General features: G+C 34.8%; 1 protein-coding gene across 1 annotated transcript in view; it reads right to left on the bottom strand.

Moving 5' to 3' along the window:
* The window catches only part of PCLO (piccolo presynaptic cytomatrix protein), a 273992-nt gene that overhangs the window by 93981 nt on the left and 165666 nt on the right, over positions 1 to 14345 (bottom strand). Inside the window, exons 8-9 of the mRNA XM_036328338.1 lie at positions 11475 to 11611; positions 5531 to 5621 (exon numbers count right to left, since the gene is read on the bottom strand). Coding sequence (XP_036184231.1) covers positions 5531 to 5621; positions 11475 to 11611 — 228 coding nt within the window. The remainder of the gene's footprint in view (positions 1 to 5530; positions 5622 to 11474; positions 11612 to 14345) is intronic.

Below are 14345 nucleotides of genomic sequence, written 5' to 3'. Positions count from 1 at the left end.
AATCCTATGGTTGTTTACTTCTTCTGTTTGACTTATTTCGCTTAGTACAATATTTTCAAAAACCATTTATGTTGTCATAAATGGCAGTGTTTCATCTTTTATTATGGCTGAATAGTATTCCATTATCTATATATATAAAAGGCTAATATGTGAAGTGTCCCCTTGGGAGTTCAACCGGGATACCAGGAGTTTGATTGCTTGCTATGACATGCGCTGACCACGAGGGGGCAGCATGGAATGAAGGGAGGCCCTTGCTGGCAGCTGGAAGGCCACTATCGGCCCTGATTGCTGGCCAGGCCTAGGGACCCTACCCATGGTCGAATTTCATGCACCAGGCCTCTAGTGTGTGTGTGTATGTGTGTGTGTGTGTGTGTGTGTGTGTGTATACACACACACACTAATAAAAGACAAACCTGCAAATTGACCATACCTTTGCTATGACTTAAGCCAAGCCCACCAGCCAATCAGAGCAACTATATGCAAATTAACCAAACAAAGATGGCACCTGCCGCCATGGAGCTGGAGCAAGCAGGAGGCTTGGTTGCCCCAATGATGGAGGAAGCCAAGCTTCCCGCCTGCCGCGGCCTGGCTCTGAGCTCCACTCAAAGCAACGAAGTTTCAATTATAGAAGATAAATAAACCCCAGATACCTGCTTTCAGCTGGCCGTGGCCACGAAGCTGGAGCAAGTAGGAGGCTGGGTTGGCCCTGGCGATGGAGGAAGCCAAGCTTCCCACCCACCTGCCCTGGCCGGCTCTGAGCTCCTCTCAAGGCTACAAAGTTTCAATTATAGAAGGTAAATGAATCCCAGAATAAAAAGAAAAAAGAAAAAAAGGAGAGGCTGGGAGCTTCGGTCGCTGGGAGGGCTTGGCCAGCCTGAAAATGGCCCTCAGCCCCCACCCAGACTGGCCAGGCACCCCAGTGGGGACCCCCCACTCTAAAGGGGGTGTGGCCAGCCTGAAAACAGCCATCAGCCCCTCACCCAGGCTGGCCAAACCTCCATGGGGTAAGGGTCCCCACGGGGGTGGGGGGAGCTTGACCAGCCTGCAAACAGCCATCAGCCCCTCACCCAGGCTGGCCAGGCACCCCAGCAGGAGCCCCCTCCCTGAAGGGGCTGTGGCCAGCCTGCAAACAGCCATCAGCCCCTCATCCAGGTTGGCCAGGCACCCCAGTGGGACCCCCACCCTGATATGGAACACCCTTCAGGGCAAACCAGCCGGCCTCCTCCCGTGCACCAGGCCTCTATCCTATATAATAAAAGGGTAATATGCAAACTGACCCTAACAGCAGAGCGACTGGGAATGACTGGTCACTATGACACACACTGACCACCAGGGGGCAGACGCTCAATGCAGGCAGGAGCTGCCCCCTGGTGGTCAGTGCGCTCCCACAGGGGGAGCTCTGCTCAGCCACAAGCCAGGCTGATGGCTGCCAGTACAGCGGTGGTGGTGGGAGGCTCTCCCGCCTCCTCAGCAGCGCTAAGAACGTCTGACTGCAGCTTAGGCCTGCTCCCCGCTGGCAAGTGGACATCCCTCAGCGCTCCCGGGCTGCCAGAGAAATGTTTGATTGCCAGCTTAGGCCCAATCCCCCCTGGTGAGCAGGCCTAAGCCAGCAGGTGGTCACCCCCTGAGGGGTCCCAGACTGCAAGAGCGCACAGGCCAAGCTGAGGGACAAATTTTTGTGCACCGGGCCTCTAATATATATATATATATATATATATATATATATATATATATATCTTTTTTTTTTTTCATTGTGGCATTGTATATAATAGTCAAAAGAAGAAGACAAAATAATGTCCAACAATTGAGGAATGGCTGAAGTAAATATCTATATAATAAAAACTGCCATCAAACATAAGTATGCAAAGAATATTTGATGTGACAGGAAAATGACTTTACCAGGCAACTTGTACTATATTAAAAATATGTATATAAACTCCTTTACAATATACTCTCAACTTTCAGTGTGTGTATGCATGGTATAAAGAAAACAGGAAGGAAAAGAAGAAAATATAAATTATAAAATTATGATGGCTTTTATTTTAACCTTTATACTTTTCACCACTGTTATATTCTACAAAGTTTCTGGTCATTTATCTATCTATCTATCTATCCATCCATCCATTCATCCATCCATCTAGCAACACAAATACACACACACATTTTATATATATACACAAAGAGGGGTGAAAATAATACATGCATTTAGCTACTGGCAGCTGAGAGCTTTTGAGACCTCTAAGAGAAAACAGAAATGAAAATCTTCATGAAAAAATGGAAAAAGATGTTTTATCTACACCACAGATAAAATTCTTTGAGCAAATGAAGAGATACAGTACAAAAACTATACATGTACATGCATGCACTTACTCATATTTTGTTGCACATATTTTAATTTTCAATATACAGTTTCTAATATTCATTTTTGTGTATCAGTTCCATTTCAAATATCTTGCAAATTCTTGGAAGCAGAACTCTTGCATAGGATTTTCCTGTATCTGCCTCATATCTAGTTTAAGGTTGACTCTGTATTTGATATCAAATATCTACCTGTTTTTCATTGAAGGAAGATAGTTATTTATTGTAAATTTCCTTTACGTGATCTCTTATTCTTTGAAAAATGTTAAAGAAGATTTAACAGAGAGGGGTGGCTAAATTGTGTTTTCAGTATTTTTATTGAGGTGGAACATGAAGGTTTATTTATTTTTTCCTAATATTGGAAAATATATATAAAACTATTGCTACCATTCTATCTCAATTCTGATTACTGACATATCTCTCTAAATCACTTACAGAAATGGAAAGCAAATCTCACCTGTGTTTGGGAGAGGAGTGTTGGACGTTGATACTGCTAGCAGGCTTCAGGGAACTTTGTAATGACTGAAACATTCTAAACCTTGTTTTAGATTGTGGTGAAGGTAGCACAACTTCATAAATTCACTAAAAGTCATTGATTTGTGTAGTTACAATGTGTACATTTATGATATGTACATTATACCTTATTAAAGATGGAAAAATAATAATATAAAGAGCTACCCACATTTGGTATTGCTATTGACTCAGATCCAATGAGATCCGTTACATTTGTCTCTTGTTCCTGAAAGCCCACTAAGATGGTGAACTAATGAGAAATAGAACATGAGCCACTATTTCCATAGAAGACATTGCTACTTTTTATGTTCTTCAGTATTACACTTGCTAATCATGCTTTCTAGCCTTGCAGATGTAGCCAGTCCATTATGGAACCATTTAAGCAATATCTTTTTTAAAGCCAGAGAATATGTTTGGCTTGTTTCAAACAGCTGTGTTTCTAGAGCCATAAGATAGAGTACTAAGTAAAAGAGACTCATTTTTTAAGTTTTACATTTTATTCTTATTTTTCCCTGATAATTTCTAAGAGAAGGGGAAATAACATTTGTTGGGAGTGTAGTAAGTACAAGATTTTGCGCTAGGTTCAGTTGCAGTTATGTGAGATTCATAGAACTGGTCTTACTGTTCTTATAGAGCAAAGTTATTACAAAATTTACATAAGTGATAGAGCTGAACCTCAACTCGGGTCTTTCTGATTCTAAAATTCATTACCTATTCTCCATTTTGCTGCCTTGTGCTTGGTTGAGATCACTCGACCTATGGACACCTGAAAAATATATTTACCCTGTGATAATCAATACAAGGTAACCAATACAGGGTAATATAATGGAAAATATTTGAATTATTTTAGGGAAATATCAGAAGAAAATGGGACATTCAGAGAGATGACATAGTATACTATTAATAAACCTAATATTCAAAACAATAATCTTCATTTCTCATTCTGCAAAATCTATGTACTGATAAAATTGAATTTAGTTTTCAGACTACAATACTTATGAGAAATCAATAGCTCTTATTTCTGTTATTCTTATATTTTAAAACAATTTTCCTAATTGTAGCAGAAGCAAACAAATTAAAATAATGAGTGGCAAAATATAACCAGTTGATGAAGTGATTCATATAGTATACAAATAATAACAGAGCTAAAAATAGATACATTGTAATAGAGTCCTAATGATTTAGTAAAAAATGGTTTGAATATTTCTGTTTTAAAAAATAAGGTTTGGCATTGCTGGAAAGTATTATGCTGTTTTGCCTTGTGAGCTGGAGGGAACTGAAGTAGTTTGTAGCAAGTAATTATTTCTACAAAAACAGTTAAGATTCACCCCTGGAATTTTCATTAGTAGTTAAAATACAATCTGCACACAATAAAACTATAAAGGTTGAATTATCTGTCTCTGGTGGAAGACAAATTACCCAATCTTAAAAGGGAAAGAACATTAGCCTCCTAATCGATTCATTCTCTATGAAAATAAAGACAGAAAAATTGCTCAAAGCAAAACCTGTTCTATACACACATGCTTCCTGGTCTAAAATCTGCCAGGAACAATAGCAAGTACATTGAAAAAATACCTCTTTTTGTTCTTTGTTATCTCAGTCCTACAAAAAACAACAACCCTCCAGCACATCAACCATGTTGATATGTCACCTATACATATATCCATAATATATACACATATAAGAACATATATCTTTACAAATATTTTCTCTTGATGTACAGTGTTAATGAAACAGAAAAAATATATTCGAGTGAGAATATAGTAGTTAGTACTTATATTTTAAAAATTATTAAATTTGACAAAATTTATATTTTGACTCAGATTTAAAAATTTAAAATTTGTAATATAAAAATTCTATTTTCTTTCAAAAGCATCAAAGTCAGTAAGCCAATGGAAGACTGAGAAACTATCAGATTGGAGGAGATGAAAGTGGTGTGGTAACTAAATGCCATGTGAGATTTGAACTCAATCCTGGAACAGAAAAAGGAAAACTTAGTGATTGAGTGGAGAAACTCAAAATTTAGGTAAGACCTGTAGGTGTTTTAATAGTATCATACCAATGTTAACTCTTGCTTTCGATCGTTTTATTGTGGTTAGATGTGAATCTTAGGAAAGCTGGGTAAAGGGTGGGAAAAAGAACTAAGTATACTATTTTCTCAGAGTCCAAAATTATCTCAAAATAAATCATTTACAAAAATTACATCATGAGCTTTGGTTTACAGAAGAACACAGTTAAACAAAAACTTGGCATAACTGATAATGTTCAAGGTATAGGGAAATTTATTCCTTAGAAGACTCCAAGATAGCTTTTTACTTCCTGTGTAAGAATGTTTTATAGTCCCAAAATCAGTGACCATATTACACAATAGAGCAAGAATTATGGAGTATTACAATGTCATGTACATTTTTAAAAATGCAGCTAATGAAAATAATGATCTAAATATGTACCATTTAGTAATTTGTCATATTAATGAGCATGCCATTATTGTTTTTTATGTTCATATGGATAGCATGATTATTTTTTGAAATTTTCCAAAACAAGTTTTTGACAAAAAAGTGTTTTCTAAAATTTACTCAGTTATCCAAAACTGAAAACCAAATACATTTATCAATTTGACATTAAAATGAAGAGGACTAGATGGTTTGCTTTTCTTTACCTGAAACTGTGTGATCCTTAGAGTCCCTTGTTATTTTTATCCTTGCATGAGGAAAGATGTACTGCACCGTCTTCCCATTCATCTGTATAATCTAAGACATACACGTGATAAGGTGAAAAATCAACGTGAAGACACTTAATGTTTTTAAAAAGCATATTGAGTCAGTCAATAAAAACATAATGCAAGTTTCTGGAATGATCACCATTGAAGCATCTTACACTATAAAATAATATTATTGGTTTCAGTGTTCATTATGGCCTCAGAAACTGACAAACAAAATAGGTCCAGAGACATGGATGCATGGAACAGATTGACAGATCTCAGAGGGAAGGGAAAGAGGGGAAAAGAAATTAACCAAAGAACATATATGCATCTATGCATTGCCTATGAACACAGACAACAGTGAGATAGTGAGATGAAGGCCTGGGGTGAGGCAGGGGCCAGGTGGAAGGGGGCAAAGGAGGGAAAAAAGGGGACATCTGTAATACTTCAGAAAAAGAAGTGTGTGGGAATACTAAACAGAAATGTTAAACAGAATTCTGAACCAAAGAGATGTACATTTGGCGTAGAAAGATTCATTGGAATACTCATGCGGTTTTAATCTGTCAATCCAGCTGTAAAACTGTTAGAATTCTAGGTATTAAAAGTAAAATACAAATTGAAAAAATACAAGCTTAAATAAAGCCTTTAGTTTTAATTCTCCTCAGGAAAGAATAAGCTTAATCAAATCAGTGATGAATATAGAAACTTCCCAAACAACAGCAGAACCCTGTTAAGTCCAGGAATATTACATGAATCCTACAAACTAAAATACTGTTTGCAAGATTATAAAAATATATGGTCAATACAATCAGTCAATCTTGATAATTTATACTAATACTAACTTTGCAAGCCACTAAAAACCTCATGTATATTCATAACAATTGTACATTTTCCTTCTTTCATCCTCTTGCTTCCTGTTTTCTCTTTAACTCTCTCCCTTTCTCTTACTTTCTCTCCTCTGCCCCACTTACTTTCCATCACATCATTTTCTCCTTCTATTTCCTGTCTTTCTCTTCTCCTCTCCTCCTTCCATCCCCTAATCTGCATTTAAAGATCTTTTTTTACTAAATTTAAACCATGTGCATTGGAAATTCTACAGCTATTAAATATAACAACTTTTTTAGTGTTGTAGATAATTTATTCAAATTGGTAGATATTACTTTATTTCAAATATCTTCTAAATTTATGTATTATATTTTAAAAAGCAATTTTCCCATTTGGCTAAAAAGAAACTAAGAAAACACAGTTTTGCATATTGCTGTTCTTTGCATTTCTCCAGAGTAACAAGTGGATATAATCTCTTAGTGCATCTATTGCCCTTACTAGAAGAGTAGTAAGGTTTCCCAAATTTTTCATCAGAGCTTTACCAGCTAGCCAGAATGGCCTTTCAATTTGTACCTAAGATGATGTTGGTAGAAGGGATGTTAAACATCATTATCATAAATGTTGCTTTCAGAACATCTCATAGAATCTCCTGTCGTTTCAGAGATTGTCTACAACCACCTTCATGAATTCACGTAATAAATCAGAAACATTAACCTGCCACAAATATAATCATTGTGACTGTCTGCAGAAAGCAGAGCTATCTGTCGCCCATGCATGGCCCAGCTAGATCTTTGCTTTTTCCTAACTACTGCAGGTGAATGTTGAGTGAGTTCTCCAGCAGTTGGAGTTTCAGGGAGGGTGTTTCTTCTGCCAAATAAGAAAGAGCAGGAGCAAGGCCAGAGGGGCAGGACTGATGTCAAGTAGTGGCACCTTTGTCTCCCCAAGAGGCCAGTGTCTGATAGCACTGTCTTTTGATGACTCTGCATTGAGAGAACTAGGACCTATTGCCTCGCAGAAAAAAGGATTCTTCCTCTATCCTACTTACACATATTTCAAAAGGAATCATTTTCATGAAATGAGCCTTCGTACTTATGAAATAACACTTGTGTTAACATATCTTTTGTTAATGCAGACATTCATACTTTCCTTCACCTCAAAGCGAGGCATGCTTGGTTCAGACTACAGAGAGTGCTCTTTTGGTGTCCCAAGCACTGTGCTAAACCCTGTATATGTGTGGAGGTGGATGGAACAGGGGATCCCTGCTGTCTAGGAGCTCACAGCTGTGACATGACGTTTGCAGTACTATTGGAAGAACACTTGCCCTGTATTAGTGGGAGGTGTGAGTGGTAGTACCAAGGAAGGCTTCTTGTAAGATGGGTCATGTTCATGGGGACCTCAGTGATGTGTCCAGTTAGCCAAGCAAAGAGAGGTGGAAGAGCATTCAGGTGGAGGAAGAAAGGCATTCAAAAACCCAGAATAAAGAGAAAGATGACTTGCTCAGAGGAGCTTAATATATGTCCATATAGCAATTTACATGAGAACTGTAGGTGTGGGCATTAGTGCAGAGTGCAGGCATTTTGTCCTGGTCAAGAAGTGTTGACCCATTTCCCATAAAAAATAAGCAAACAGACAAACAAATAAAAAGAAGTGCTGACCTTTATAACTATCCTGTGAAGGGTATTAGTCCTATTTATAGATGAAGTAACTGAGGAAAAGTTTTTTAAAAAGGAGGTCAAGTAATCTGCTCAATTCACATAGCAGTTGCATTTCCAAATGAATATGTATGTGTATGTTTATATTTATACGTATACATCTATACGTATATGTATATTTAAAAGAAAATGATATGAATCTGCAGATTTGGTTTACTCCTGTAGTTAATGATTTTGAGTCGAATAAAAATGTGTATGTCTCCAATGTATGTTGCACATAGAATATTTTAAAAAGATAAATTAGTATTTGTATTAGTCAACTTGATTTTATTATTCTTGCCTCCAGAGCATTTTATGAGCATAAATTTTTGTTATGCATGTTTTCAAATAAAAGCATCTGGATTGCTGAAACCGGTTTGGCTCAGTGGATAGAGCGTCGGCCTGCGGACTGGAAGGTCCCAGGTTCGATTCCGGTCAAGGGCATGTACCTGGGTTGCAGGCACATCCCCAGTAGGAGATGTGCAGGAGGCAGCTGATCGATGTTTCTCTCTCATCGATGTTTCTAACTCTCTATCTCTCCCTTCCTCTCTGTAAAAAATCAATAAAATATATATTTTTTAAAAAAAGCATCTGGATTTATCGGTACATAGAGCTCAATATTACCTTTTTATAATTAGAGATGCAAAGAAGTGAATAAAATGAGAATGACATTCTGCTATTTTCTCTAGGCCAAAATATAGTTATAGTCAGTGAAGGGGTAAAATGGTATTTGACAATAAATATCAATGCAAAAAGGCATAAATTCTGAACTTTATATAACTGTAATAATAAGATATTGTCTTTTAGGTAGCTTCTATTTAGAAAAAAAACTACAAAGAAAAACAAAGAAATTATTGTTACATAAGTCAACATAGTTGTGTGTGTTTGTTTTTTGTGTTTTTTTTTTGGGGGGGGGGTGTTGAATATTACAATCTGGAAGGGGCACATTGGGATTTCCAAAGGCAGGCAATGTTCGCTTTCTTGACCTGTGTGGTGGTTATATGGTTGTTCATTTTATAACTAGTTTATAATTCTATATATTTGCAATTTTGATAAATACATTTATAGTTTTCTTTTTGCATGTTAGATATCAAAATGAACATATAAAAATTATAAAAATATAAAATATAACTTAGCAAAAAAATTACACATTAATCTATTATGCTTACCTAGCTATAGTCCAAACAGGGATCCTTACATTTTCTACTTTATTAAAAAACACAAAAAACTCATTAAGTGATTCTTAAATTTTGGGGTTATATTGGTCTCCAATTATACTATTTAAACACTAGAGGCCCAGTGCACAAATTCGTGCACAGGTGGGGTCCCTCCCACCTGATTGGAGATGTCTCACCCAGTCCCAATTGGGGCCGATCCCGCTGATCGGGAGGAACCACAGGAGGTTGGCTGGAGTGCACTGACCACCAGGGGGCAGCTCCTGTGTTAAGTATCTGCTCCATCATGGTCAGTGCATGTTATAGCCACTGGCTGGTTGACCGGTTGTAACAGTTGTTTAGGCTTTTATATATATATATATATATTATATATATATATAATGTACTACATGCTCAGTGGATCAAACTCATAAATATATAGATGCTAGTAACAAAATGAGGAGTAAAAGTGTCATTAGGGATATTAATGTTTTATCTACAGACATTAGAAAGGAATTTTAGAAAATATTTTTGATGTGGACACAGATTTCTTAAAATGTATTCTCCAAAAATATTAGTTGAATAATTAAGTTGGACAAGACTATTCTGAGTATATATGAAAACAGTAGTGTCAGAAAATAACTATATGAAAGCCACTATATTTTTTACCTTTCCAGTTTATGTATTTCATCTTATTAGGATTTATGCTTTCAGTGACTTGATCTAGGTTTGTGGGAAATGCTAAACTTCAAAGAAACAAATGATGATAGCTAAGGCATAATAATTATGAAGAGATTCTTAAAATACATTTAATGAAATTAATTTTTGCTTACAAATTTATTAATTTAGTAACTATAGATGAAAACATGTAAATTTACATTTTGAAAACATATTGAGAATGATTTTATTAATTTTTATTACTCCCCATCCAGATCTATTTGATGAGATTGAAATACAACTATAAATACAATTCAAGATAAGCTAAGAAAAATATAAATCGATAATAGTCTGATACTTTAAAATGAAGTACAAAGAAATGGAAGTTTATTAATATGTGCATAGAGGTAACATACCCCTAAACCAAAACTTATTAAAGATATCAAAAATTAAAAAGAATATTTGCAACACAGAGAGAAGTATCCCAAAATTTCTAGAAAATGTAATAGCATATAGGAAAACAAAACACATGAAAATTCTGATAAAAGAAAATTCTATTTAACAGCTAGAAATCTGTCTATGAAAACAGAAATTGCTTAGGAGGAAACCACATCTAAGCATATAAATATCTTTCGGACAGTACTTATTGTTCATGCAAAAGTCTTTTCTTTTATACCTTAATGTGACAAACACTGAGATAAATTATAGTAATTTCATATGGTTCTTTTTTGTTGTTTAAAACATAGTTGTCTGCTGCATAAATGAATCAGGCAGGATGATTTGGGAGTTAATGTATGTAAAATAAGTACCTCTTTTGTGATTGTTTTAATGATTTTGAGGAACAGCCTGCAAATATCTGATCTGTTAGGCAATCACTGAAAGCCACTTGGCTTACCAGAGAAACCTTTCTCAATGTATTCAGCTGTTGATCTCCTATGTATCTTTCAAAATCTAACCCAAATATTACATCCTTTGTTCTAAAGTGAATAACTTCCTTTTGGAATCATATTTCGCTAATTGTGAAATTTATCTCTACATTTCAGTTTCTTTATCTATAAATAGATATTAATTAATAACACCTACTTTATGTGAGTTCTGATAATAAAATACAAAAATGAATACAAAACACTTCCATTCAACACACTCTAAAATATGTTTCCTTCATTCCCCAAGGAAGCCTTCCCTGTCCCCAGCTAACTTGGTTTGGTCATCTTATTTGCTATTCCTAACATCTGAACATACTGCTATTGGAAAATATTGAAAGTACCCAAATCTATTTCACCCCCTACTCTGTAAATTCTTTAGGAGCTTTAGGTATTCTCCTTGTACAGAGTGTTGGGTATGATGTACAAACGGTATCTGTTGGAGGGATGAATCACTTAAATTGCCTGATAGAAGAATCACAGCTACGCTGCGAGGTCAGTTGTGGCTGAAAAAGTAAATTACGTACTACTTCAAAATTGTGAACTTTAATGATGGAAATTTCCTGCATTCTAGTATAATTATGACTATTCTAGGGTGAATTTTTTTGGGGGCGGTATAAATCTCAAAGAGAGTGCTCAATAGAGTACTTACTTGCTCTTGATGTTGACTGAGCGGTCTAGAGTGGACCAATCTTTCTGGCAGTTTTCGATCCAGACCATGTCCATTTTCCAAACGAGACTCCCTGGGTTTGTCAAACCAATCTGTTTCTTCACGACGCAGATGGTAGGCTTTGGGGACCAAGGAAATATCAAACATTGTAACCCCAACTAATACAAATGATAGAGGGCAACGGGCGTTCTGAAGTACAACATGCACCAGGCTTGTTAACCATTCATGCATTTCAAATACGACTCCAAATGGAGCAAAACCATTCCCAATACTATGTTTAAAAAATATGTGTCATGGAATAACCTAGAAAAAAAATCATCTACACACCTGTGCAACCTCTCAGAGCCAAAGAAAACAAAACAAAGGTAGATTTTAAATAAGGAAAAAAAATTTAGACAGTAATTGAAATAAATAAAGGAAGAAGTGAACATTCCTTAGAAGTCATTTTATTCAACCATTAGTTCCCACCTCTTCACCTCCTCCCATGGCCCATCTCTAGTCTAAGGAAAATGTATTCCTCAAATACAGAAGATTTTGTCACTTTCCCACTATCACATCAAACAAGTTCATATATAGATGTGGCTGCTGGCTTTGAATATCAAGTGAGTATTTTTTGAAAACATTGTTTTTATGACATTCATATATAAAAGAAAACATTACTTCTACAAGAATTTCAGATATTATTGCTAGGAACATATGTGCCATAATCATCTGGTAGCCTAATATTAAAAAAATATGTCATTTAAAATTTTTCTTATTAAAAATAAAACAATTATTTTCTGTGAGATCTAGGAATTAGATTGAAGAGTTAATTTGACTTTCTTTTGTACTTATAATGTAACAAAACTTGACATCTTAAAATACTTTTCTGAAAATACAACCATTTTTAAGTACATAATTATTACTTCAGTTCTTAGTACTGCTAAGGTTTTTTGAAGCTATTATTTAGTGACCAAAAATTCTATTTTACCTAATATACAGAATTTAACTTTATACTTGTAAAGTTTTATTCTTGGTAAAAAGATCTGTAATTAACAGTCTTTGGAAATATTTGTTGCTTCCTAAATGGGAGATGGAGCAGCTTTCTCAAGTGCTCATCCTAAAAGATTGGTTGGCGATGACATCAGTCTATTCTTTCTGGAAAGCTAAGTTTCTACAATGCCACACTGTTGAATTCTATCACACTATAGCTTTCGTTTAACATCTACATACCTGATTGCCTTCTCTTTCAAAACCTTCTCCCATGATTTTTTTTAAAGGCAATTTTTATTATTTCTTTGCTAGCAGGGCTGGCAAACCCACAGCATGTACACCATTACTTACTTCTACCTCCTGTGATCCTGGTCAAAGGTAGTAATTAACCACAAGATTTCTTCCAAAAACAAAACAAAACAGGAGAAGATGAGAAATGTGTCATAGTTCAGTCAGTCTTAGATTTGATGAAATACACTGATATGTACCTGATCTGTGGTTATATATGTGCTTCTCTGATCTCCCCTCTTAGATTCTAAGCTGCTTGAGGGCAAGGCTCATATCTTGATTTTTTATTTCCTTCCCTCAACACTAAAAACAATGCCTTGCAAATGTCATAACATTCAATAAATATTTAGAAATGAATAAAACAGAAAAATTAGCCATCAACTAGAGAAAGAAGTTAAATATCATAATAATAATATGCATGTTTTAAAATAAATATTAAATTATCCCTTGGACTTTATTAATAGTTACACAATAATTTCTCATAATCTACCGGATATTTATGGTTTTTCATAGTTTTAATTAGATATGAATTAACTACACTTATGAAAAAATATTTAGCATAATAAAATTTGATAAGCAAATAGAAAACAAATCCATTATTTAATCATCAGATTAAAATTTTATGATTGTCCCAACATCAACACTATTTACCTTACTTTTTTATATATTTATTTTATATTTATTATGAAAAGAAAAAATAATCTATACTGTTCTTAATAAATGAATATATTGGATAATGCAATACATGATTTCACTTGAATATATAATTCTGCTAACTGCATTTGAAATACAATCCTTTAAAACATGTTTTCTTGGCTGTGTCTATACAAATAAGGCAGAATCCCAGCTTACTCCAAATTTTGTCAATTTATTTACAATTCTAATAATATACTTTGATGGATATTTCTTATACTAATTCTATGTGTAAATTAGGATGTCTATCATGCTTTTCATAGGAATTTATAGAACCACCAAGAAAAAAACCCGATTGAATAAATCTATTTTCATATTATATTCTGTCTTTATACTTTATAGTAAGTTAGATATAAATGCTAATTCTTTATAACTACAATTATATTATTAGCCATGGTAGTTCTGCACTTAAAAAAATAAATTTTATAATAGCATTTTCCAAATTAATTTAAATAATTTGCTAGAGATAAACATTCCCCTTTTTTAGACTGATTGATATTTTCTTGTATTCTTAAATGTAAAATACAAGTAAGCTATTTTGGGATCTACATTATTCACAGCCAATTATTACATGAATAGTTTAATTCTATTTAGATTCATTCAAACTGGTCATTACAATAGCCAGTACAGAAGAAAGTGATTAGTTGTTGGAATTTCACTAGAAAAAGCAGCTTGTCCTCCAGATCCAGTGATTACTTTAGTCCTTTTCAAATCTAGATTTGAATTTCTAAAATCATATTGCTGGCTAGATACAGAAGTAGGAAGAAAATCCTTTTCATGAAAATATATTTTCCTGTGAGTTCTCAAAGAAAATGTAGGACTCAAAAGGGGAGATATTCATGTTAGCTCAGTGCTTTGCAGTTTCCAAAGGCATGAAGTAATACACTTTTATTTGATCAA

The sequence above is a fragment of the Myotis myotis genome, unplaced genomic scaffold (genome assembly GCF_014108235.1).
Source record: "Myotis myotis isolate mMyoMyo1 unplaced genomic scaffold, mMyoMyo1.p scaffold_m19_p_11, whole genome shotgun sequence".
NCBI lineage: Eukaryota > Metazoa > Chordata > Mammalia > Chiroptera > Vespertilionidae > Myotis > Myotis myotis.
Note: the sequence above shows the minus strand (reverse complement) of the source record. Positions and strands in the feature narration are given on the sequence as shown.